At 39.3% G+C, this 25,665-nt stretch overlaps 1 protein-coding gene across 4 annotated transcripts in view; it reads right to left on the bottom strand.

The window, feature by feature from the left end:
- USP24 (ubiquitin specific peptidase 24) overlaps positions 1 to 25,665 on the bottom strand; it is a 155,870-nt gene that overhangs the window by 25,315 nt on the left and 104,890 nt on the right. For all 4 annotated transcript variants that reach the window (XM_061411816.1, XM_061411818.1, XM_061411820.1 and 1 more), the window contains 17 exons: positions 18,111 to 18,172; positions 15,778 to 15,969; positions 14,700 to 14,817; positions 12,391 to 12,535; positions 9,790 to 9,909; positions 9,030 to 9,155; positions 8,303 to 8,401; positions 7,250 to 7,332; positions 6,729 to 6,870; positions 6,388 to 6,507; positions 5,763 to 5,983; positions 5,131 to 5,255; positions 3,940 to 4,081; positions 3,208 to 3,358; positions 2,138 to 2,233; positions 1,158 to 1,261; positions 613 to 726 (listed from right to left, as the gene is read on the bottom strand). In XM_061411816.1, the coding sequence (XP_061267800.1) occupies positions 613 to 726; positions 1,158 to 1,261; positions 2,138 to 2,233; positions 3,208 to 3,358; positions 3,940 to 4,081; positions 5,131 to 5,255; positions 5,763 to 5,983; positions 6,388 to 6,507; positions 6,729 to 6,870; positions 7,250 to 7,332; positions 8,303 to 8,401; positions 9,030 to 9,155; positions 9,790 to 9,909; positions 12,391 to 12,535; positions 14,700 to 14,817; positions 15,778 to 15,969; positions 18,111 to 18,172 (2,160 nt within the window). The remainder of the gene's footprint in view (positions 1 to 612; positions 727 to 1,157; positions 1,262 to 2,137; positions 2,234 to 3,207; positions 3,359 to 3,939; positions 4,082 to 5,130; positions 5,256 to 5,762; positions 5,984 to 6,387; positions 6,508 to 6,728; positions 6,871 to 7,249; positions 7,333 to 8,302; positions 8,402 to 9,029; positions 9,156 to 9,789; positions 9,910 to 12,390; positions 12,536 to 14,699; positions 14,818 to 15,777; positions 15,970 to 18,110; positions 18,173 to 25,665) is intronic.

The raw sequence follows: 25,665 nt of genomic DNA, 5'->3' as shown, positions 1-25,665 counted from the left end.
TAGACTTGTGCCTCAGTGAAGCCTGAGGCAAGGCCACTGGCTAGGGTGGTGAGCCAGGACAGCTGTGGCAGAGGGAAGGAGGAGGTCCCTGGGGATAAAGGAGCCTGGACACTGAGAAATCAAGGTGCTCGCTGCAATCCCCATAGGAATGTTGAACTCTCTGAGGATAAGAGAATGAGAGGGAGTAAGGTACAAACAGTCACAGTGATTGGACCATCTTGAAAAACAAAATTACTTTTTAACTACAGATACACAAGTAAATATACTATCACAGGTAACATACATCAAAAGATTTTTGAAAAAGAGTATTTTAGCCAGAATCCAAACATATCAGCAGTATTGCGGTATTACTGTGCAGTAACCCAGGACTGCTGATCTTTATCTGACACCAGACTGTGAGTCCCTGAGGGGGCAGACTTGTATTTGAGAATCCTCTGAATGACAGCAGGCGTTCAAGACATGCTTGCCTCTGAGCAACTGGCTATCTGCTTAAAATTGATTCCAACCAGAAAAATAATTTCAAGTTGAAACACAAAGCGTTACAAGAAACTTCAGCTTTAAATCACTGGAAGAGAAACAAATTTCTTTCAACTACAAGATACTGACACTTACTTTATCAATTCTCGTCCTTCAGAACTAATAAAGTATTCAACTAGCCACTGACAAGCATCAAAACTTTTTGAAAGTAATGCTTCAATAGTGGCAATCCACTCTTCAGTGTCAACCCTTTAAAAAAGCAAAGACAGTGATGTTAGATAGCCCGGCAAATAAATTCATGGAGTGTCTTTCACTTTTTAAAAAAATTTTTTTCATTTTTCTCAGGAGTAGGGTGGAGGATAAGAATGTATTCAATGATTGCTAGACTAACACAGATAGTTAGTTCAATCCCCAGGTCTGGATATAACTTTCTCCAGGTTCTAAAGATAAACAGCATCTAAAACTTCTACCACAGTTATTTCTTTTTCTATTTTTTCCATCTTTCTTCCTGGATTAGAAATTCCTTAAAAATGTCTTCAGCATCAGAATGTATTACAAATTGCCTTCAACTATTTAAAAGAATGTTTTGAATTTTTGAGTGTCTGAATTTATAAATTCAACTTCTGTTTAATTAATAATGCCTTTTGCAGAACAGACTGTGAAAACATAACATTTCTTACCTGAGTTTTTTCTTTGTTCGTAGATAAGTTTGAAAAAGGAATTGAATGGCAAGCTGTAAGCTAACCTTTGCCATGCAAGGATAGTATGGATGCTTTAATTTAGTCTGTGAGAGAGGGAGAAAAAAAGAGATTTTTTTCCCCACAGTTTTACAGATTAATATGCATTGTTACAAACTGAGTAACAAGATCTATAACAATAATAATATATATAATAGAGTTAAATACTAGTAAGAAAAATAAAGCCAGTTTGTTATAGAAAATGTTCCAGTTAAATTTTAAAAAGATTAAGAAAGATATCTTGCATTTCTTACATGAAGCCTTCTCAAAATAGAGCCTTTAGACCACAAGATGTTAAGTAATCTACTAACAGACTAAGAAAGTCTTCCCCTTATTGGCAAACGGTGATCATGGTACTCTAGGAAAAGAAGCACTTGGAGACTACTAATGTCTGATTATAAATTATAATAATCAATCTCCTCACAGCACAATATCCATTTACATCACTTATGGCTATTAAATTCTTTACAAAATATAATAAAAGCACTTTAAAAACCCAAGAAGTGGAAAGCCACACTCATTCACAATCTGTACTGTACATTCTGAATACGGCCTGTATTTGAATATCACTCAGTAACTGACACATTTGTGAGAATTTTTTGGGCATATAATCTAAATGCTAACATGTAAGAATAAGGATAAGTCACTGAATGCTTTGAGCGAGTGAAAGTCACTCAGTTGTGTCCGACTCTGCGACCCCCATGGACTGTCCATGGACTTCTCCAGGCCAGAATACTGGATTGGGTAGCCATTCCCTTCTCCAGGGGATCCTCCCAACCCAGTAATCGAACCCAGGTCTCCTGCATTGAAGGCGGATTCTTTACCAGCTGAGCCACAAAGGAAACCCTCTGATTGCTTTAGTGGAAAGATTTTTAACTATAATTCTTTCTAATTTCTCTAGTAAAACTCCGACTAGTACTTACGGCATTCAATGATGCTAAAGACAAAACAAAACTGAAATAATCACTACTGTACACATCTCTATTCTTCATAAACTTGAGGTTTTCATCTCTCACCATCTACAAAAGAAAAGTGTTAATTATTTTTAAGAAACAGGGTAAAATTATTCAATATGTAGAAGATATTTTTAGTGATAAGTTAGGGTAAAACAGGTTCATAAAATACTTATCTCAAGCTTTGAACTTTTTAAAAAGGAGAGAGGAAAAACTTTCAAAGATAAAGAGTTGTAAAAAGGTGAATTATTATTCATTAAACAACCCAATTCTTCTGGGAAATTCAGGAAAACCACCATGTGAAGGACAAGTGAATTCTAGTCTGTTACTTTGAGCGGAAAGGGACAATTAAGAGTTTTTCCAAATACAACCAACTCCATGCTCTCCATGTATCAGATGGCTTAATTTGCCTTTTTTTTTTTTTTTTACCAAAGACTTCATATTTCTCTTAAATTTTTTGATTCTGGCTACTTAGCTCTTGATTACTTAGTGTATAAAGTCTGGACAGGGTAATGGGACAGTCTGAATTTAAATCCTGGCTCTGTGACACTGGCAGCATTATTTCTCCCTTCTGAGCTTTCCCCCCTTTTCATCTGAAAAATGGGAATAAAACCTGCTACTCCACAAGAGTGTTTTAAGAATTAGGGATTTAAGCATGTAGCACAGGGTAGGTATTCAATAACTGATAATCATCATTGTTATTACTAGTTCAACTCAAAGGTTATGAGCCTTATTTTTCTTTCCAGATTTAATAAGTTAATTTCAGCAATGAGTTTCTGCACTGCCCACTCCCTCCCCCTTGCTTCCAGGGGGCACCCACAGCACACAGCAGGCCGGTGACGGTGCTCGTCAACCCCAAGTCTATAGCCACTTCTGTGACAAGGTGGGTCAGAGGACACTGTGCTAGGCTGTTGCTGTGTCAGAAGTTCTGGACACAGCTATGTCCACAAGAGGCTGGCAACGGTAGTTCTGGACCCATGAGATAAGATTCTGACATTTATCTGGGTTTTCTCCCTATGAACTTTTTCTACAGTTCTTACCTGGTATATTCGAACAGGCATTTTCTCCACAAATAGTCCTTTCTTCTCACCTTTTTTCACCAGCTTGGTTAGAATAGACAGTCGGTCATTGTTAGGCCTATGGGGCCGAGGAGACGACTGAGGTGAAATTTCTGGTGAAGATGGTGCTGACCTAAGAGACATAAATAACGTATTAGATTTAAACATAAACTGTACAGTTCCCTGATCCAACGTATTAAAATGCAAATTTGTAGAAAATAGGACTTAAAAACCTTTCAGACAGTGCTGGCATGGTACTAGGTTCTGGACATAAACTGCACTCAATAAATGAGATTTTTAAAAATCTCAATTCTAAAATGAAATAATTTCTGTCCATGTTTCTAAATACAAAGAACTTCTTGCCAAGGAAGTAACCACCAAGGTTACTTCCCAACTTGCCAAGGTAGCAGTGAGAAGACAGACAGGGGACAGAGGGATTTCCTTACTTACTTTTTAGAATTTCTCTTTAGTTTAGCTAATTCCTGGAGGAGGAAATGGCAATCCACTCCAGTACTATTGCCTGGAAAATCCCATGGACAGTGGAGCCTGGGAGGCTACAGTCCATGGGGTCGAAAAGAGTCGGACACGACTGAGCGACTTCACTTTCACTTTCTTGTACTTAAGCTAATTACCTTTAAATACCAAAGAGCATGCTCTAAAGATCACAATATCACCTACTGAAATCACAGCAAACTACACAGAGGAGAAACTCACAGAGAGAGGTCCTCGGCTTCCTGACGTACAACGCTGACTCGACTTTTCTTTGGTAACACAGGGGAGTTCTGATCAGACACCCTTTGGTAAAAGAGCATGTATGCGTTCCAGTATCTTCGGCGTACATCAGTATAGGGGTTCGCTTCATAATGAGACAACAGGAAAAACTCTTTGTAAATAAAAAATTTTCTCTTGACAATTTAAAACACAAATCCAGCAAGTAAGTACGTACTAAATTCGTTAGATGCAAAGTGCAAGTAAAGTGCGTGTCTTTTTAGAGTGAGACTTAGTCACTCAGACGGCACTCCAGGGAGGCAGGGAGTAAGGGAGCTGTACGGTAATGGAGTAAGGGAAAGAAGGTAAGCTTTCCCAGGCAAGCTGAAATGCAATCAAAGGGCAAGTCACATTTGAAAGTAAATTCTGAGGCACAGGTTGGGGCTATAATTGGCCTCACTTAACCATTTCTGCACAAAACAGCCAAATCCACGTAAATTTTGGCAGAGACACTACATTCAGCCGAGAAAGGTTGCTACCTTTAGATACATGACTACCATGGTCTGGTATCAAGATCTAATATTGTGGATCTCACACAGGGGAAAGTTTTAAATGCCCCTAGACTATTTTGCAGTCAGGTATAAAAAATGCGAAGGTTTCTTCAAATAGTAAATTCTGATGGGATTCTGTCAAGCACTTTTATGTTTTTTCTTCTGGGGGCAGGGGCTGTGGAAAGATTCGTTTGCCACACTAACAAATACAGCTTTAAAAACACAGGTGCTAGTAATATCTTCTCTATTAATCATATACCTCTATGTAAGTGAAAAGGAAATTTGAACATTTTAGTGGACAACTACTTCTTCTGAAACCACTTTTAAGGTTGAAATTCTTTCAAGTTGTTCTTTAATATTCATTTCTCACACTTAACTTACTCCTTACCCTAGGAATGTTGTAAAGAATCAAAAAAATTAAGAAAAATTTTGTAATCAGCTTGAACCTTCTCACTCTGGCTATCAAGGAGTTTGTGGATCTATATGGCTAGAGCAGCTGTAAGTAAAAAAAATAAATAAATAAAATTGGTTCTATTTTTATATAAAAAATACTGCTTTCAATTTGATAGTAAAGTACCAATAAAAATAAAGTAACTTCCAAGTAAAAAATAAAACCAATGGAAAATATACATTTGTAAAAACTTACTTTGATCATAAACTTTTGGTCTATATTCTCCTCCAAAGCATTCATACTCCAGGGTCTCATCATTAAGGTCAAATTCTTCTATAACTGTGTCATTAAATTTATACCACTTTCCTTTTCCACATCCCCTAGAGTGCAGATTTGATAAAACAAACATGAGGTTAAAAAAATCAAACTTCCATCCCTAGCATTCATCTCTGTGTATTGTCTATAAATATAGACAGTAATTACCATTTGAAAACACCTAAGAAAAACATAGCAAAAGTTACTTCAATTTTTTAAACAACTTTTCAGAATAAAGGGATAAAACAGTTGCAACAAGTTTTAAAAATCCAATTTGGGAAATAAGATCAAAGAGCAATGTGAAAGCTTCTGCTCTACCTAAGGGTAAGTGTGAGTAACAGTAGAGCAGAGGGAGCAGAAGACAGATAGAGGAGGGCAAGGGTGAAGGAGGGATACAGGAGGATGGAGTGTGCACAGAAAAGACACAGGAGGGCGGGAGGGGGAGCAGGGGAGGGACGCAGTGGGGTGGGGGGGGAGCGGGGGAGGGGCACAGGAGGGCGGGGGAGCAGAGGAGAGGAAAAGCACAGCAGGAGAGCCTGCTGGAGGGGTGGAGCGGTGTGAGAACCGCTTACCGCCTATCCTTGATGAAGGAATAGTAGTGGCCCGCATGCGCCTGCCCACTATGTACAATGACACCCACAAGTTCATAGTTTTCTGTGAGGGCAACTTTTTTTCGTGGAGATCCTCCACCTCCTTGATCTGTACTTCGCCCGTTTTCACCAACTTCCGAAGATGAATCTTGGCGAGCCATTCCTGAAACTGTGTAAGGCTCCATGTTTAGCATCCAGGGAAACTATTTAAAAGCAAAAACAGCACATTAATGATGGTTGGCAACATACAGGGCCACACCCACTGAATTCTGCACAAACAAGAGGGATGTGTTTTCCTAATTTAAGCAAGGAACACCCTCCAGCTCAAGCACACAATCTCAGAGTGGCTCACAGGTCTGGGAAACTATCAGTAGTCTTCCTGTTTGAGCATTAAGGAAAGGCTTCCTCTCTGTCACTAGGATGCCTTCTAGATATGAAGGTTATTGTACAGAGATCTGCCTGTGCCACTAGCAGCTTAAGACATGGGGCTGTGTACTTCTCAGAATGCTAAGGTTTCACATTTTAAATGAAATTTGAAAATACAGAAAAGGAAACAAGAGAGTGCAGTAATAATGGTTATTTAAAAAATTAGGAAAACAAAAGTTACCCTTATCTGTTCATCATATTTAATGGAGCGTCCACTCTCCCAGTCAAATCCAAATCTCATCAGATGAATGACCAAGACACTAGGTAATGATTTAATACAGGTCCTTTTCACTGTTGTTCTCTAAATAGAAGCAAAACCCAATTATTTCCATGGAGATGATAAAACATCAAAGTAATTAATACAGAGGTCACTGATTTGTATAGGACTTTCCCATCTGTGTGAACACAAGTCATGACACAATCTAATGGAAATAACAACAGGAGGTTAAAGCTGATCTTACATAAAACATAAAATATGAATAACAAATTAAACCTATTTTTTAAAAAGGGCAAATGTAATACCTTTTCTTTACACTTTTCGCAGTAATATGCATTACTTCCCTCGAGAACTTCTCCTCTAACAAACTGGTCCAAAGAAATTTCCAAACTCTGACAGGAAGTAACTCCTAGATTGAGAGCCATGAAAGTTTCTTCACGCTCATATCTTGAATAGCAAACAACAGGAAAACCATGATCAACAATGGAATGAAAAAATCTTGAAAGCACCACAATAATTGAGACTAAATGTAGAACTACATTCATAATCAGTGTAATTAACACATACCTTCCCTCATCCTTCTAAAAGTAAACTACCAAATAAAAACGCCAAATTTTGACCACTTAGAACTGCTTAAAATTAAGAATTTCAACAAAGAAACTTTAGAAATGAAGCCAAAGAAATTTAATTCAAAAAACATATATACATCTATTAGGAGATATATCTGCAAGCCTCTCAATGAATAAAAAATCTACACCATATTAGAAGAATTATTCAAAAAAAGGATGATGGTTATTTTTTTGATGTCAGTGTTATTTTTACTAACCTGTGAGGACAGTCTTTACAGATTTTCTGATCAGAATAGATGCCCTGAAAGGTATTCTTAAAGATTTGGTCTCTCCCCATTTTCTGTTGAAATACAGAGTTAAAGTTTCAGTCGACACCTTTAGAACTTTTAGGTTGTTTATACAGAATTTTATTTAGACCTAAGCTAAAGCATAGATTTTAATTTACCCAACAAAATATAATTAGTCGGCTTGGTAGTTTAAGCTGGGAACTAATGAAAGAGTTACAACCCGTAGACCCACTCTCAGAGTAACGTAAATAATCAGAAGAGGAAGAGCAGAGCCGTCGGCCACACTGACACAAGGACGGCACTCTCCGTGATCGTCTGAGTCCTTCTCCCCTTGCCACAGTTACCACGCTAGCAGTGACTCTCCATGATTTCTTCTTTTTTCTTGTGGATAGAATGCTACAAATTTATAAGTTATTTCGTTTTGGGCCCCCTGCAGTAGAAGCAGGGTCCTAACCACTGGATCACCAGAGAAATCCCTGAACATTATTTTTTTTTTAAAGAAGCAGGTAACTTGTGCCTTGTGATGAGAGGAGAGGTAATGCTGGCAGTGACGGGAGGCTTTCTGTGTCTTAGAAGGCGACACCACTTAGGCAGTTTGCAACGGGTTTCACTGGGTAGAGGGAGGAAGCTCTGGGTCACGTAACCACAAACGACTTCTGAGACTGGTTCTTTCATTCCCTTTGACAAAGCAAGACAGCTCTGTGCGGAGCCATGGGTTCACTGCTGAGAGCAGCACTGCTCTGAGGCAAGGTTACTTCGATGCAGACACATAGTGTGTAGCTACAAATAGTTATTATTATGGGATATAGGTTAAGAACTATATGCAAGTGTCAGATGAATTAAGAAAGTAAATCTATAATCTATAGTGTTCTGTATATTTTGATATTCAAACCCAGATGAAATGAATTACAGTTGTGGTGTTAAAAGATAATCACTTTCTGATTTGTAATCCCAAATTCTAAAGCACTGTTCTCATGCTAGACTTTGAGAGAAATGAGAGGGAAAAATGCAAATTTTTTCTACCTTGAGATACTCATCCATCTGATCGATGAGACTGGTGAAGAATTCATATGCATCCTGCTGTTCTCTCACATAAAGTTCTTTGTTCCACATCTTGAAAATCTATGTAACAATTAAATACATTGTTGAAGGAAACAGCAATTTCTGAATATGGTAGAAAAGGAATGCGAGAAGAGTCTTTAAATGCTTCTAAAAATCAAGTTCACTATTAGGATATAAAAGTTTTTACTGATGTGAGATTAGCTTGCATTCAGCCATCTATGTTTTTCCACAGTCTCTTTATAATAATAAGTGTATGAAACCATATAGGGTGAGATTTAAGGTCAAGGAACAGACAGTTTCTTTCTTAGAAACTATCCAACCTATGGGGGAAATATAAGGCAAACCATAATACAGCAATGCTTTAAAAGATACTCTTTATTTAGAGGTATTAGTGAAATTGGCATATGTTCAGAGGAATAATTTGAACAAATATTTCAAACAGATAAGTAAAAATAAGGGGAAACAGCCCAAACAATTAAGACTAGCAAATCTCTAGACATTATATAAATGACTATTCTCAACATTCTAACCACTTGAAGAAGAACGGTAAGGATATTTCTTTTATAGGTCTTGGCAATGGCATTAGTCTAGAGTTAATAAAGAAGAGACAGTTATCACTAGAGAAAGAATGTAGCCACATTCCAAATAGCTAACATCTTTCAACCTAAAGAGTTACTGGGTGAAATACCTTCCAAAAGTTCTCAGGTACATAGTACTGCAGTTTGCTTTCCATCAAATGCCCAAAGAGAGACTGCACTTGGTAGAATACACTATCATCTGGGTTGTCCGTGTCATCATCCACTGAAAGTAATGACTAAAAAGAAATTAAATGCATTACATTAGAAATATTCAACCACTTTCAGAAAACCTTGATTTCTATACTCCAAGTACCCACACTGTTCTTTTAGAATGACATGTGTGTTTAGCTGTGGCTACAACTCTGCGTATGTTTAGCTTCAACACTTCTAGCTAGTATAATAATGAACAAATCATCTCTGAGCTTCCGTTCGGTTATGAAAAACTGAAACCAATAATACCAGGATCTTTACAAGAAATAAGTATGACATAATGACACAGAATATTCTCAAAACTATTTACTTCTATATCATAACCTACTAGTAGATTATTACAAAGTGCAAATGATAGAGTCTAAATATTTCTAAACAGAAGAAACATTAATAGCTTTGTGGGATAGAATTTGAGAATAATTTTAGGAGTTAAAAAATCACATTAGGTCAAATTCCTCTGTCAAACAGGCAGTATGAGACCTCAGCAGATTTATAAAAGTTTATGACTATGAACAACGTCATCTATACAGACTTCAGAAGCTACTACAGAATCTCTAATTAGGTCTAGTTTTAGTAAACCCCAAAATGCAATATATGAATATGGAACAGTTCTCAGGCATACACGTTTATGAAACTAAACAGAAAAGAGGAAGCAATCACCTCTGGGAGACCAGGTTGCATATACAGCTGCTGGAAGACGGCATTCATGTAACACGTAGCACCACCATTCCTCAGCCCCACAAACCCTGAGCTGGACCTGCTATCCACAGGGGGAAGGTACTAGGAAAAAAAGTAGAAACCGTAGAGACAGAGTTAGTATCTTGGTCACTAAGCAGACTTCCTCACAGCTATGTCAGATATCCCAGAGGAAAAGAGAGAAACTTGCAAATGTATCCATCCGGTGTGTCAACAAACTATGGTAGCAAACCCATGTCCACAAAGCATCTCTACAGATGCAATGCAGTTCTAAAACGACTATCTTACTGTTTCCATTTAGTTCCTAAAATACCTCCCATATATGAAGCATGTGTTTGCATATTCACTATGTAGTCATGCATTTAGTCACTTCATTATCATTCAACAAATACTTCTTTAGAGTACCCTGAAGCCAGGGATATGAGAGAGCAGAAATATATTTGGTCTTTTATCTCAAGGAGCTTACATTATATAGTAGGGCAGACATTAATTAAAAATATTGATACATATTTTCAAACTGAGATAGTACTTTGAAAAGTAGGAAGGGTTCTGTGAAGCATTTACTACGAAGAATCCTAACATGTGTGGATGGTCAAGGAAGGCTCATACTCCTTCTCTTACTTTCTGAGAAGGTAACATTCTTCTACTGAATTTCCTCTAATAAGCATGCAATTAAAAAAATATGTAAATACTGTAGCATTTTACTTAAGGATGTTTTGTAACAATGCAGATTCTAGTACAGTGTTTTTCTAGGTAGAAATAATTTAGAAAAGGCATCCTGAATAAAGTTCAACATGGCACTTCTCCAAGTGAAAAAGGATGCTGTAGTGACACACTCTGCAATGTGATTACAGTAGAATCTGGTGCGAATGCTATGACCAGAACCATATTTTATCTGCATGTATCAAGTACCTGGATCTATGTAATAACTAACAAACTGACAAGACCCTGGAGGTCTTCTGGACTGAAAGGAATTGCTGAACATCATATACTTTTCATTAACATTCAACATGTACTTAGAGCAAGGTGATTTTTATGATCTAATTAACACTGTAATTTATTTGTAGTCCAAAGTACAGATAAAAAAAAAAAGTTGCAAAACAAGGGAAAAACTGGTTCATAACAGTGCTAAAACTGTATTTATATGACAAATATTTTCTTGATTATGCTGATATAATGTCTGGCTTACTAAAGTAAGATTGTCATTTTAACCTGATTATTAAATGCATGTAAAACTTAAAGATTGCATAAAATAAGCATCATAAACTAAACAGTTCATACCAAAACAGCTCCCAGTTTACGCACGCATTTCACTTTGCAAGCACTATCGCCTCTATTTAGAACACCTGTTCTCACTTCTCTCCCTGCCTGCTTCACAGTACTCAGCTCAGGCGTTCAAAGGGGTGAGGCTGCCTCTGCATGTTCGTGGAGGGTGCTTAAGTGTCCTCCTGCTCCTGGTCTGGTGCTCCAGGGCATCTGTCTGCAGCTCGTTTTCCTCTTGTAGATGTTGACATGGCTTCTCCTGTCTGAAATGACTTTCCCACCTTGCCTCAATTGGCTCACTACTGTGAAGGGCTCTATTTTAAATGCTATAATTCCTAAGAAGTGTTCTAAAATACCACCGTCTGGTGTCAAAGTGCCTCTGTTAGCAGAGCATTCAGGATATACCTCTATCTAAGGGCTGGACTCATATCTTCATTTTTGAACTCCAGAAGCCTACAGCGCCTCAGTGCATGGTAAACTCAATAAATCTTAGTTGAATTTAAATGAACACAGACTAGACTGTGCCAGAGCCAGTGTTTGAGTTTGTAGCCCTAGTGCCTGTCACGGTACCAAGCATAGTTTCTCAAAAAATAGGCTGAAATGCTAGTTTATACTGTGACTAATTATCACTTAACTTAAAAATGTCAAAAGTCAAATGTCAATTTTTGACAAAAAATTGTCAAAAATGTCACAGTCAAATGTCAAAAAATCCCTTTTTTTGGGACTTCCCTTGTAGCCCAGCAATGAAGAATCTGCCTGCCAAAGCCGAGGACATGGGTTCGATCCCTGGTCTGGGGAAGATTCCACGGGACTAGTGGCAACTGGGCCCGTGGGCCACAACTACTGCTCTAGAGAAGTCAGTGCTCTAGAGCCTGTGAGCTGCAACTACTGAGCCCATGTTCCACAACTACTGAAGCCCACGTGCCTAGAGCCCGTGCTCCACAGCAAGGGAAGTCACTGCAATGAAAAGTCTGTGCTCCGCAACTAGAGTAGCCCCCACTTGGCCGCAACTAGAGAAAGCCCTTGTGTAGCAACGAAGACCCAGAGGAGCCAAAAATAAGTAAGTAAATAAAAAATAAAAATTAAAAAGTCTTCTTTTTAATTAAAAGGGTGCCATTTAGTAATGTATTAGGATAATACACTATAGATTATAGCTAATTTGAGTATGTGAACACGATAAGCAAAGGAATAACACTGACTTTCTTTGTGACTAGGATAATGCAAGCATAGTTTTAAAATACTATGTTTAAACAAGAGCTCATTCTAAAAAAAATTCAGTGCATCAAGGTCTAGAAAACTTACATCAAACTCCTTAGTAAGAGCAGGATCAGGTTGATGATGCATAGAAAGTAGTTCTTTTGTAATAATTTGAAGATTTGAAGGTGAGCTATCAGCCAGCATGACAAGGACTTCGTAGGCTGCCAATCGGCTATTCACTGTACTACACCTAAAAACAAAAGACACAAGTGAATTTCAACAGTGAATAGCTTACTTAAGTCGCTTATTAAATTAAACCAACATTTGAAATGAAAATACAAGCGGTGCAATCTCTAAAACAGGGGTAAGTCAGAACCCAGGAATCTAGTGGGAGGTGATCAGGTAACAAAGGGAGAGACCATGAACAGAGGAAGGATGATTATGATTTAGAGCTAAATATCTTCTTGCCTGATGATAAAGTAGCAAATCTTTCCACTACAACTCCAGAATACTCTTATCTAAGGGATGGATTAGCAAGAATATAAAGAGTCTGAAAACTTTACCGAAAAATAACATGGAAACAACTATCTTTCAATCAAAATAGGTAGGAAGAAAAGTTTTTGTAGATATGAAATTCAAATATCTACATGGCAGAAAGCTATACAAATCAGAACAGATGCCCATAAACATCAAGGATACTAGTCAACTTTCTATTTTGCTGAAAATGTGGAGACAGAAATAGCTTGCCAAGTCAGTGTGTTTATAAAGTGACAGTGAAAGATAACTAGCAAGCATTCTGCAGGAAACCAAAGGCTTCTTTACTACTCCCCTTTAGCAGAAATCATTTGGGGGATGGACAGTAATTTCTCACTGTCACCTAAGTCAACCTTGCATTTCTTAGGAGGTCGCAGGTTAGGAAGGATACACAGAAAAGAGGACATCCAACCTCTGAGAGAAACAATTATGGAATGGAGTGTAGGAGATGTGTTCAAGAGGGAGGAGGGGCATGGAGATCAGAACTGCATCAGGCACTGAGGATACAGGCCATGGACCTGGCACTATCCTCTGCTTCTTAACTGCCTTCCATTTCTGGGTTGCAAAGGACAGGTAAAGAATGAATAGAAGGCACCATTATATAAATCTATATATACATTAGGAAGTTCTTTTGTTGGTATGATACAAGAATAGTATTACTTGTGAAGAGAGTTTCTGTGTATTTTAAATCTCTTGCTGGCTTTAGAATTTAGGTGGGAAAAGGCTGTGAGTCACTGTGATAAATGAACACCATTCAGTACACCAGGGAGCGATGAAAGAGTGTTTCCTTTTCTATTCAAGGTACTGTATATGATTTAAAATCAACTCCTTGTTGATGGATGTATTACTTTTATAATAATAAAGACAAATGGAAGGATTCATGAAAAAAAACATTTCAGTGAAAACTGCTGAAGATTTGTTTTCTCTGTTCACTGAAAACTGAGATAATCACGTGTTTCCACTGCTTTAACAAAAGACTCTCGCAGACCTAGCACCAAATCTTCCCGAACAAGACTAGGGCAGGGGTAAGGACTGGGGTCACAGTGTGAAGGACACCCCGAGAGTTTTAATGAAGATTACCTAAAACAGATTTTGCTAACAAGGAATTTCTAGATAGAGATATATCTATACATGATAAGACACCTCTTAAGAGTTCATAAAATATTGCTTATTATGCCTTGCCCATTTCAATAATTATTGAAATTGTACAGGAATTTTTTTCACTGGTTAAATACCAAATCCTCAGTTTCTTCAGGATTACCTCAATTAACTCTGGTTTTCATGAGAAAAGAACAAAGTAAGTTAGGTTGAGAGCAAATAAGATGGCACCTTGTAGCTGGGTCCTCCTCTCTCCAAGAGCAGAAACAGCACCCATGCAGGGTCAAGACTGTGAAAGATCTTCCAAATTTCTACCCATAAAAACTGATACAAAATTGGATTTTAAAATTACCACTGTAGTAAATCACTATCAGTTTTAATTATCAGGACACAGTCAATACTCAGCAAATTGCAGGGTTCATGCACTAAAGCACCAACACTTTTCTCCTCACAGAATCCCTCAAGACTCAGAGCCTAATTTACTCTGGAAGCAATTCTTAAAACCTCAGTTTCTCTCGGAATTTGTTACTGATCAAGTTAACATTCTTACTCTTCTATCCTGATGATGGTATCAGTACTAGCATACTTGCTCAGCAATACTGTGTGCCAGTAGGCTTTATCCTAAGCCCCTTACATGCATTTCTTTACACAGAGAGTAGTATCTTACAAGCTACACACACTCACAAGATGGAAGACAGACTCCAAGTTAAGAAAATCTTTTTGGACTAAAGTTTCGAATTAGAATTTTTACCAAAACTGAACACAACGTGCATTTTCCATACTTTGGATGAAAGTCCTGTTGACTGATGGCGGCACTGCCAGCTGGAGAATGACTATTTAAAATAATTCTAGAAGCTCGGAAAAGGAAGTCATCTAACAATGGTTTAATGAGTGATGAACCTGGAATAGAGCATAATATTCATGTTGAGGATGAACACACATTTAATTCAAAGATCCTGTCTTGCACTTTCATATCAGAGCAGCAAAGGCTCCTGCGGCCACCCAGTGGCAGGACACTCACTCTACTTGATGCTTATTTTTTGAGCACTTACAGTACCTGGCAAAGCTCTGTGGGGCAGCAGGGTGGGGATGGGTGGGAGAGTCAGGGAACAGGATACAAAGATAGACAAGTGCAGCTACCTTCCTTTAAGAGCTGACAATACAGTGAAAGGAGTTACACTTTCACTTAAGGAACATAAACGCCAAGAACACCACAAGGCAGATAGTTTGGGTGAATAATGTACTTTACTCTGGGCATAGGGGGAGTCCACATAAAAGGTCTGAAACTGTAAAAATCTTCAGGCAAAAATGATGCCCCCCATCTCACCCTGGTTTAGGATCACTCTTTTCTATGTATCCCCAGTAGCCAAGAAAACTTTTATAGAACTTAGTTTGTGTGATAGAAGTGATAATCAACATTTTGATTTGTTTTCTGAATGTAATTTATAATACTGAATATGCTTTTACAAATTATATATGTATCCCACCACCCAGGGGGTGGTGGTTGGGGCCTGCCTCTCCAGACAAGAATAATCTGTAAAAGAGGTAAGATACACAATGGACTATATTTTATAAAGTATGTAACTGTAAAAAAGAGGAACATCTATGATTTATTATTTTTTTGTTACGTGATCCAACTATTTTGAACACTATAAAATTCTCCATATGGTTTAATGACACAGATAGAATACACCTTATATTGGTTATCCACTAAAATTCCAGACAATCTCCTATTGTCTGAAGGGTCGGTTCTCTATGGAACACTTAGCACCTGTCTTATGTTCCCAATTTCACACAACACTATGGCAATACCTGAGCACTGAGGTACTCTGTCACATGATAAGATGAAGTAATAATTACCGAGCATTTCCTTTTCTGCCCCACAGAGTGAAAGAAGGGTCTTGATGAGCCGTAAGTGTCCTGCCAATAAGATGTTGTCTGCTTCACTGGTCTCACACTCAGCTGTGCGATTGGGTTCAAAGTTTTCCAGCCAGGTAATCTCATCTTCAAGCATGGTAGCTGGGCTGATTCTTAACTGCTCCATTTCTGAAGCTAAGATAGAAAAACAAGACAAAACAAAAAACACCCCATCTTGAAGAAAGAAGAATTTCTTTTCATAGAGTCAAAATCCTGAATTAAAATAATCAAGCAGAGACAAGTCTCAATCTTTCATCTCACAGATTAAAGAAATCATCACTGATGAACAGCAACTGCCCAGGGGACTACGAAGGCTCACACATGTCTGTTCCTTCCCTGCCTCCTCCTCTCAGTCACAGATCAAATGGCCCTGAGTGCATCCTCTGTGGGTCATGGTGCTCATGCTGGGGATACAAACTGAAGGGGCCAATCCTTGTTCTGAAGAAGCTCCTGTCTGGTGGGTGTGAGCAGATGTCCCAGGCAAGGAACCCTGCCTGAGTAGGAAGTGGTCAGTCAAGGGATGAGAGGAACGCCAGTGGTCTCGGAGTGTTACCTACGCCTAGGGAGTGGTGAGCTCTGTGGAGGGGAGGGGTCCGCAGTGGGCGGCAGGATCCAGGCTTCCAGACAATGAGCCAGCCTTGAGAGAACTACTCTGCTCTTTCGAATTCAGTATTTTGCTTTCTCCTCCAAACAAGGATTGAGAATAAGATTCCATAGTGGAAGCTGGGACTAGCAGGGAGAGCGGGAGTGATCAAACTCTCTTCTCGGTGCACTGGGGCCACAGGCACGCAGGGCCCCGTGGGGTGAGATGGAAAGATACTTCAGGGGACACTGCGTCCTGGTTTCCTCATTCACAAAATGGGGCTATCACCTACACTGCAGGCTGCTGTGCGTAAAGGGCCTAGGATGGGCACTGGCATAAGACAATACTCCAAAAATGGCAAAGACTGCTCACTTCAAAACATATTCCCACTCTGCCCTCAGTATCAGTGAACGGATCTTGGATCCCTTACTCGATGGCTCAATGGCACAGAAAGGGCCTCCACTAATAACCCGTTCATGCATTCTGAGGATGTGCATGTCCAGTCAATTCATGAGTCCAGTTCTCAAGCAGCAAAACAGAATACCCTAAGTCTAAGCCACGAAGCAAACCTTTTTGGGCTGCTGCCTAATTCAACACCGGAAGCTTATGCAGTGCCAGGCTATATGGACATGTAGTCCATTCACTTCTCTAGACAGTATAGGTCTTACTCCTGAATTAAGACACAGACTGCATTATCTCAGGTTCCAACAAAACCAATGTCACCACAGTGCTCAGAGTACTCTGTCCTCAGCTTTTGAGGGGCACTCATGAAATCCAGGATGGTGTCTGCTTTAGAGATGCTGCTGAGGTTTCTTAGTCGCTCTCCCTTTATGTGTCTGTTATCTGAAGACCTTTGTGTTAAGTTTCTTTTAGGTTCTGTGTTTCTTTTGAGAAACCATTCTGTTTCTTCCTCTAGGGTATTGAGAACAACCTAAGAAATGTGATTCCCTTTTTACTTTTGTCCTCCAGGAACTCACAACCTAATTCTGCATATATACAAGGTATTTTTTTAACCTCCTGAGCTTGACATTCTTTTCCAATCAATGCTTTTGTTGATCCTGAATTTCATTTTATTTATATTTATTTATTATAAATCTTCCCTATAAGATTTGTGTAAAGGGTAGGAAATAAAATTAACAAACTCTTGATTGGAACAACTAAAATTCAGAGCATTCCAACACGTACTTGCATTATATAAGAGTAAGCACAGATGATTAAAATCTAAACACTCCAACAACAGTGTTTTTAACAATGATATTGCAAGTCACCTAACACTAAACAATTGCCTGACTTCCATCACTCACTTCTATTACTCTCAACATATCACAACAGAGCTTCTTCCTTCTTTCCTTCAAACCTTCCAAATTGTCAGAATTGACTGTAATGGAGAGAAAGACTCTTCCTAACAATTCTGTATCAGTGTGATTAAAATATGAGCCTTTGACAATTTTTAATATCAACAAATCTCAATCAGTTAATGGTTGGACATATTATAGAGAAGAGCTAATTGGTACATGGGGTTATATATTACTGTAAAATATTTTCAAGAGAATAAAATTCAACTTCAAACAATAATCATAAAATTGTTTATATCTCAGATATATTAAGTCAGATTTAGAAATGTCTGTTTGGCTTTCTTTTCTGGTTCTTCTCAACCCCTTCCCTGACATAAATCAGTTAGACATCTACTTACTTGTCAGATCATCTAATAATTGGCACCTCAGATCAAAATACTCCATGCACTGGGATAACAGTCTAAAAAATAGATAGATTTGAATTATTAAAAAGAGGCTAATTTGAAAATAAAAAAATTACTTATAATAAGTTAATGAAACAGATGAATAAGATAATTTTCCTAAGCATAAAATAACTACATTAATTCAACTTAAGTATTTCAGCAAGACACACACTAGTGATTTTACTTAAACAGATATAGGAATAATAGTGTAAAAAGAAGAAACTTACTAAATCTATCACATTTTGTAATGATGCACACACTGCCTGCATACATAATCCACTAGTTACATTCACTGTTCAAATATTAACTGATACACCTAAGCACCTACTACATGCTTGGAACTGTTTTAGGGGACCAATGAACAAGAAACAATGAAGACAGACAACAGATGAAAAATACATACACATGTCAATTGGTGATAAGAGCTAAGAAGCAAAATAAAGTGGATAAAAGAAGAACGAGAAAGGTAAATTCTTTTTTCTAAGATGATCAATGAAGGTTTTTTTTGGCAATTACAGTAATGAAGAGCACAGGTTTACATTTTAAAGTCAGGCGGACCTTACTTTTAATCCTGGCTCCACTACTTATGGCTCAGACAGTAAAGAATCTGCCTGCAGTGAGAGAGACGTGGATTCGATCCCCTGGGTTGGGAAGATACGATGGAGAAGGGAATGGCTACCAACTCCAGTATTCTTGACTGGAGACTTCCATGGACAGAGGAGTCTGGTGGGCTACAGTCCATAGGGTTGCTGAGTGACTAACACCTTCATTTTCCACTACTTAATAGTTGGGTGTCCAGGGATGATGTATTTCAGTTTTCTTAGTTTCCTGATTTCTAAATGCTTACCAGGGTATTTGAAATAGACGTGCACACATATATACAAACAGAAAGGGCTCAAGAATGCACTAATGATGACACTACAAATGAACCAAGAATTATGATTATTAATAAAGTGGGGATAATAAAACTGCCAAACTTATTTGGCTACTGAGAAGATTAAATGATAAATATCTGTAAAGAATTTAGCATACTGTGAGCCACATAATCAGCCCATAACTGCTATTAACATCATTACTATACCTTATACTTAAGCACAACAGCTTATTACTTGGAAATGGCTTACATATTTCAACTAAAGATTCACTGAGCTTACTAGTTAACAAAAGGATCATCTGATTTTAGAAAACTTTTAACTAGGAAAAACTGGAATACTAAAGTAAAAAAAGTACAAGGGCAAAAAAAAAAAGAAGTTTCTATAACTTTTAATCCATGACTTTGTCAGGGAAAAATCATTCTCTGAAATTTGGCTTTATACTATTAAGAAGAATTACTTTTCATTACAGTGACTGGACTGAACTGAACCGGAAATATATAACTAATATCTAATTTAGGTTAAATGGGGTCAGCTGTAACATAACTCTAAATTTTAGTTAACTTTTTAACTGTAAAGTCACTCAAAATTATCTTGTCTCAGCAACCAAAATCTTAATTTATTCCTTATTTGTAAATTTATAAAGTTAAAATAGGTTAAATGCTTCAAAACAATATTTGAGACTTAGATATGTGGGCCAGGAATCTCCACATATGAGAGATTATAAGAGATTATAAGATTGTACTATGAGCAACTGTATACCAACAAGTTGGATAACCTAGATGAAATGGAAAATCCTTAGAAGCGTTAACACTTCAGAAGACTGAATGAGGTAGAAACAGTGGTTGTACACTAACAAGAACACTGAATCAATCAAAAACCTATCAACAAAGAAAATTCTTGGACCAAATGGGTGCACTGGTAAATTCGATCCAACATTTAAAGAAGAATCAACACCAACCCTTCTCAAACTTTTCCCCCAAAACTGAAGAGGAACACTTCCTAGCAAATCTAATTTGGCAGTAACATTTAAAGAATTAAACACCGTGAACAACTGAGACTAATATCTGGAATGCAAGGATGGTTTGAAATACAAAAACCTACCAATGAATATCCTACATTAATAGAATGAAGAGAAAAAAACCCCACATGATTACCTCGATTAACACAGAAAAAATGACAAAATTTAATGCCTTTTCATGCTACAATCACTAGACAAAGGAGCATAAGAATGAGAGAAAATATATGCAATTCATGTACGTGACAAGGGATTAATATTCAGAATACATAAAGAACAACCACCAAAAATTGAAAACCTAACTTAAAAATAAGAAAAAGACTTGAACAGACATTTCTCCAAAGAAGATATACAAATGGCCAATAAGCACACAATGATATACAAAATCACTGATCACTAGGGACATGCAAATGAAAACCCCAAGGTGCCACTTCACGCTCAGGGTGGTTGTTATCAAAACCAAATAGAAAACAAGTGTTGGCAAGAGTGTGGAGAATATGGACCCTTATACATGGCTGGTGGGAGAGGAAAATGGTGCAGCTACTGGGGAAACGATGTGGTGGCTCCTCAAAAACATCACACACGGGACTATTACAGGACCCAGCAATTCTACTGGGCATATATACACAAGAACCAAAAGCGGGACTCAAAGTGGCATCCATATACTCATGGTTGATAGTAGCGATATTTATACTAGCTAAAAGATGAAACCAAACGTCCACCTGTGGGTGAATAACTCCGGAAAGAATGAAGGGATGGAGCCAAAGCAAAAACAACACCCAGTTGTGGATGTGACTGGTGTTAGAAGCAAGGTCTGATGCTGTAAAGAGCAATATTGCATAGGAACCTGGAATGTTAGGTCCATGAATCAAGGAAAATTGGAAGTGGTCAAACAGGAGATGGTAAGAGTGAACATCGACATTCTAGGAATCAGTGAACCAAAATGGAATGGAATGGGTGACTTTAACTCAGATGACCATTATATCTATTACTGTGAGCAGGAATCCCTTAGAAGAAATGGAGTAGCCATCACAGTCAACAAAAAAGTCCGAAATGCAGTACTTGGATGCAATTTCAAAAGCGACAGAATGATCTCTGTTTCCAAGGCAAACCATTCAATATCATGGTAATCCAAGTCCATGGCCCAACCAGTAATGCTGAAGAAGCTGAAGCTGAATGGTTCTATGAAAACCTACAAGACCTTCTGAGAGAGTCATTTCCTAGGCAGGTTGATAAGAAGTCTAGGGGTCCCCAAGGAGAGAGGGGTCTGGAATTCTCAAGGAGGAAGGAAGGACAAACTTTTTTTTCCCCTCTACATTCCATAGGATTATATAATAATAATGTATCCTGCCCGAGGACAGTCTCTGGATTAAACCTTCCGGCTAATCTTGTTATCATAAAATGTAAATTATGGGAGCAGGTCTGGTGAGGTCTTTACAACCTCCGGACATTCTTTTGATTCATTGGAGAGTATATAACTCCACTGCCAATACTAGCAAGGGGGTACATCTTCTGCCCCCTTCTGATGCCTGTCATAAGCTTTCTCTATCTCCCTTATACTTTAATAAAACTTAATTACACAAAAGCTCTGAGTGATCAAGCCTCATCTCTGGCCCCGGATTGAATCCTTCTCCTCCAGAGGCCAAGAATCCCGGCGTCTTTTTGTGGTTCAGCAACAACCTTTCATCTTGGGGGCTTGTCCGGGATTCTTCAGGACAAGGTAAGGATGCTTGGAGCTCTAGTTCTTTGTTCTCCTAGCGAACACGTTTTCTGCTGTACTTTACTAACGCTATGGTGTGCTGGCGTGAATGAAATAAACGCCCTGTGCGAAGCAAGTGAGGAGCCTGTTATGCGGTTCCGTGGTGACCTCATATGGCTTATGGCAGAAATGTGTCGGGGGTTTATACCGACCTGCCAATGCCAAGCAGTACCCAATGTCTCTTTCAGGGACTGACCAGAAATTGGCAAAGCATGTGGACCGAACTCTCCTTTCTCGGTCAAACTTTTCAGTCTCTGTGACCATTTCATAACTCTTTGGAAATTAGAAAAGTGAAAGAAAGTGAAGTTGCTCAGTCGTGTCCGACTCTTTGCGACCCCATGGACAGTAGCCTAACAGGCTCCTCCATCCATGGGATTTTCCAGGCAGGAATACTGGAGTGGGTTGCCATTTCCTTCTCTAGGGGATCTTCCCAACCCAACCTGGGGATAGAACTCAGGTCTCCTGCATTGCAGGTGGATTCTTTAACCAGCTGAGCCACAAGGGAAGCCCAGAATGGAAATTAGAAGCATGAACCTAATCTGTCAGATCAAAGACTTTCAAGGGACTTGTGATCTATGCTGTTACTGTGTACTATAACTTGGGTCCCAAATTTGGATTGGTAGTCAGGAAGCGCCTAGCCTTGATAGGAATCGAAAGTTTGGAAGTTAGATGGAGTTTTAGCTACAAGAGCATCTCTGAGGTTAAAGGTTACTCAGATTGGAACTACAATCGGTTTTTTTTCCTTTGGTAACGCTGGCTCTTAGTGGACCAGAGGAGGCTCTTATATTGGTGTGGTGACTCTTGGAAGGAACATCTGTTTTATGCTCGTATCGGCCTTATTGTGGTCAGGAATATACTCAGGGTTGTGCACAGGCACTCAGGTGATGAGAATGTTTCCCCCAGCAGTCTTAGCCTGGGAGGCATTCCAGAAGGTTACTCTCATTGTACCCGAGGTGGCATCAGAGGCAAGCAAAGTTTTAATGGTGAGGAGCTGGACTTCAGTCAGGGATGCCATCAGGTCTACCCCTGGTGCATCCCCACCCCGTCTTGGTGGTAGAACTGGTAGGGACGAGTATGTGGCCTGCGTCAGTAAGGGACAAACTAAGTCCGACCAGGAAAGAAAAGCTTTGGTGTAAAGTCTGTCTACATCCCCATCTAGAGCAGGGAGGGATGCCTCCGGTAGAAAGAGGGCACTGGTCGCTTTTTTTCTCTTTTACAGATGGGAGCTAACAATTCCAGCTGCACTCCTTGGAACTGTACCCTGAAAAACTGGGATAGATTTGATCCCCAGGGCTTAAAGAAGACACACCTGGTCTTCCTATGTGATACTGCATGGCCACAGTACCCACTGGAGGATGGTGAACGGTGGCCGGTTGGAGGGTCTCTTAAGTATAATACTGTTTTACAATTATACTGGTTCTGTAGAAAACAAGGGAAATGGGTAAAAGTAGCATATGTGCTGCCCTTTTTCTCTCTGAAAAATATACCAGACTTATGTCCTAAGGGTATAGATTTGGGTGTGACTCCTTCAGCTCCCTCCTGCCCTCCTACTTTGCTAGATGAGATGGAGGACAGGAGACAAAGAGAGAAAGAAAAGCAGGTTTCTCCAATCTATCCCTGGGATCATATGTGCAGAGCAGCCAGAGAGACTGAGGAACAGCCACACAAGCCGCTGCCTCTTCATGAAGCACCCACGGGGATAAATAATCAGTCTATGAGAGTTAATAAGCCTTTTTCTTATCAAGAAATACAAAGAATCAAGGAGGCTCTTGGAGACTATTTAGAGGACTGAAAAAAATATATTAGAGCTTTTAAAGGTGTTACTCTGCTTTATGACCTTACTTGGAAGGATGTGATGTATATCTTGGGACAAACTCTGACTCCCGACTCAAAGACTCAAGTTTTGGGAAAAGCGGTTGCTTATGGAGATGAATGGCTTGGTAATGAATCAGTAGGGAAGAGGGAAGACGAGATAACGGCCCTCCCCACTGGGAATCAGGTGGTTCCCAACTATAAAACCAGAATGGGACTACAACACAGCTAAAGGAAGATGGGATCAGAGTCATTTTGTCAGATGTATTCTTGAAGGACTCAGGCAGGCTCGTGCTAAGCCTTTAAACTATGGCAAATTGGCAAACATAGAACAGGAGGAGAAGGAAGCTCCTGGTAAATTCCTAGATAGACTGAGAGAAGACCTTTGCAGATTCACTGAGATTGATCCCGAAAGTGAAGAGGGAAAAGTGATCTTCAAGGATAGATTTCTCACTTAGTCAGCTCCAGATATCTGCTGTAAGCTATTAAAACGGGAGTATGGACCAAAAAGTTGGCTTAAGCTCAATATTCAGAAAACTAAGATCATGGCATCTGGTCCCATCACTTCATGGGAAATAGATGGGGAAACAGTAGAAACAGTGTCAAACTTTATTTTTGGGGCTCCAAAATCACTGCAGATGATGACTACAGCCATGAAATTAAAAGACGTTTGTTCCTTGGAAGAAAAGTTATGACCAACCTAGAGTGCATATTAAAAAGCAGAGATATTACTTTGCCAACAAAGGTCTGTCTAGTGAAGGCTATGGTTTTTTCAGTGGTCATGTATGGATGTGAGAGTTGGACTGTGAAGAAAGCTGAGTGCCGAAGAATTGATGTTTTAGAACTGTGGTGTTGGAGAAGACTCTTCAGAGTCCCTTGGACTGCAAAGAGATCCAACCAGTCCATCCTAAAGGATACCAGTCCTGAGTGTTCATTAGAAGGACTGATGCTGAGGGTGAAACTCCAAAACTTTGGCCACCTCATAAGAAGAGCTGACTCACTGGAAAAGACCCTGATGCTGGGAGGGACTGGGGGCAGGAGGAGAAGGGGATGACAGAGGATGAGATGGCTGGATGGCATCACTGACTCGATGCACAAGGATTTGGGTGGACTCCAGGAGTTGGTGATGAACAGGGAGGGCTGGTGTGCTGCAATTCATGGGGTCGCAAAGAGCTGGACATGACTGAGCGACTGAACTGAAATGAACTGATGGACAAAATCAGCCTTTAGATAATCTGTTACAACTGGCTCAGACAGTCTATTATGGTAGGGAATATGAGGAAAAGAAAGAAAGGCAGAAAAAGGAACAGGCGGAAGCCCTCATAATGGCTGTAAGAACCATCCTGAAACAGCCTGAGAAAAATGTCCAGAGGGACCCAGGTGAAAAGGGATGGGCTTGCTATTACTGTGGAAAGGAGGGGCACCACAAGTGGAATTGCCCTCAGGCATCTAAGCCAACTCCAGCTCCATATCCAGTCTGCAAAAGACTACACTGGAAGAGAGACTGCCCCCAGATGCGTAGATTTCAGGGGTCGGACTCTCAAGACAATCAGGACTGAAGTTGCCCATGCAGTCCCCACACATGCTCCCGTCCTAATTACACCTGAGGAACCCTGGGTATTAATAACTTTGGGGGGCCAATCCGTCGATTTCCTTTTAGACACTGGGGCAACTTACTCCGTGCTAACTGAAGCCCCTGGCCCACTTTCTTCCCGATTCGCTTCCGTAATGGGACTGTCTGGATGAGCCAAAAGGTATTACTTCAGTGTTTCTATACGTTGTGACTGGGATTCTGTGCTGTTTTCACAGGAGTTTCTGATTGTGTCAGAGTCTCCCTCACCCCTTTTGGGGAGGGATACACTGAGCAAGGTCCATGCCTCTGTTTTCATGAATATGGAGCCCTCCATTTCTCTCCCTTTAATTGAACAAAATGTAAATCCTAGAGTATGGGCTGATGGAAAATCTGTGGGTCGAGCACAAAATCCTATTCTTGTCATTGTCAAGCTCAAAGACCCACACTTATTTCCACATAAGAAGCAGTAGCCACTG

This window comes from Bos javanicus, chromosome 3 (genome assembly GCF_032452875.1).
Source record: "Bos javanicus breed banteng chromosome 3, ARS-OSU_banteng_1.0, whole genome shotgun sequence".
In the NCBI taxonomy this organism is placed as follows: Eukaryota; Metazoa; Chordata; class Mammalia; order Artiodactyla; family Bovidae; genus Bos; species Bos javanicus.
This window is presented reverse-complemented; position numbering and strand designations above follow the sequence as displayed.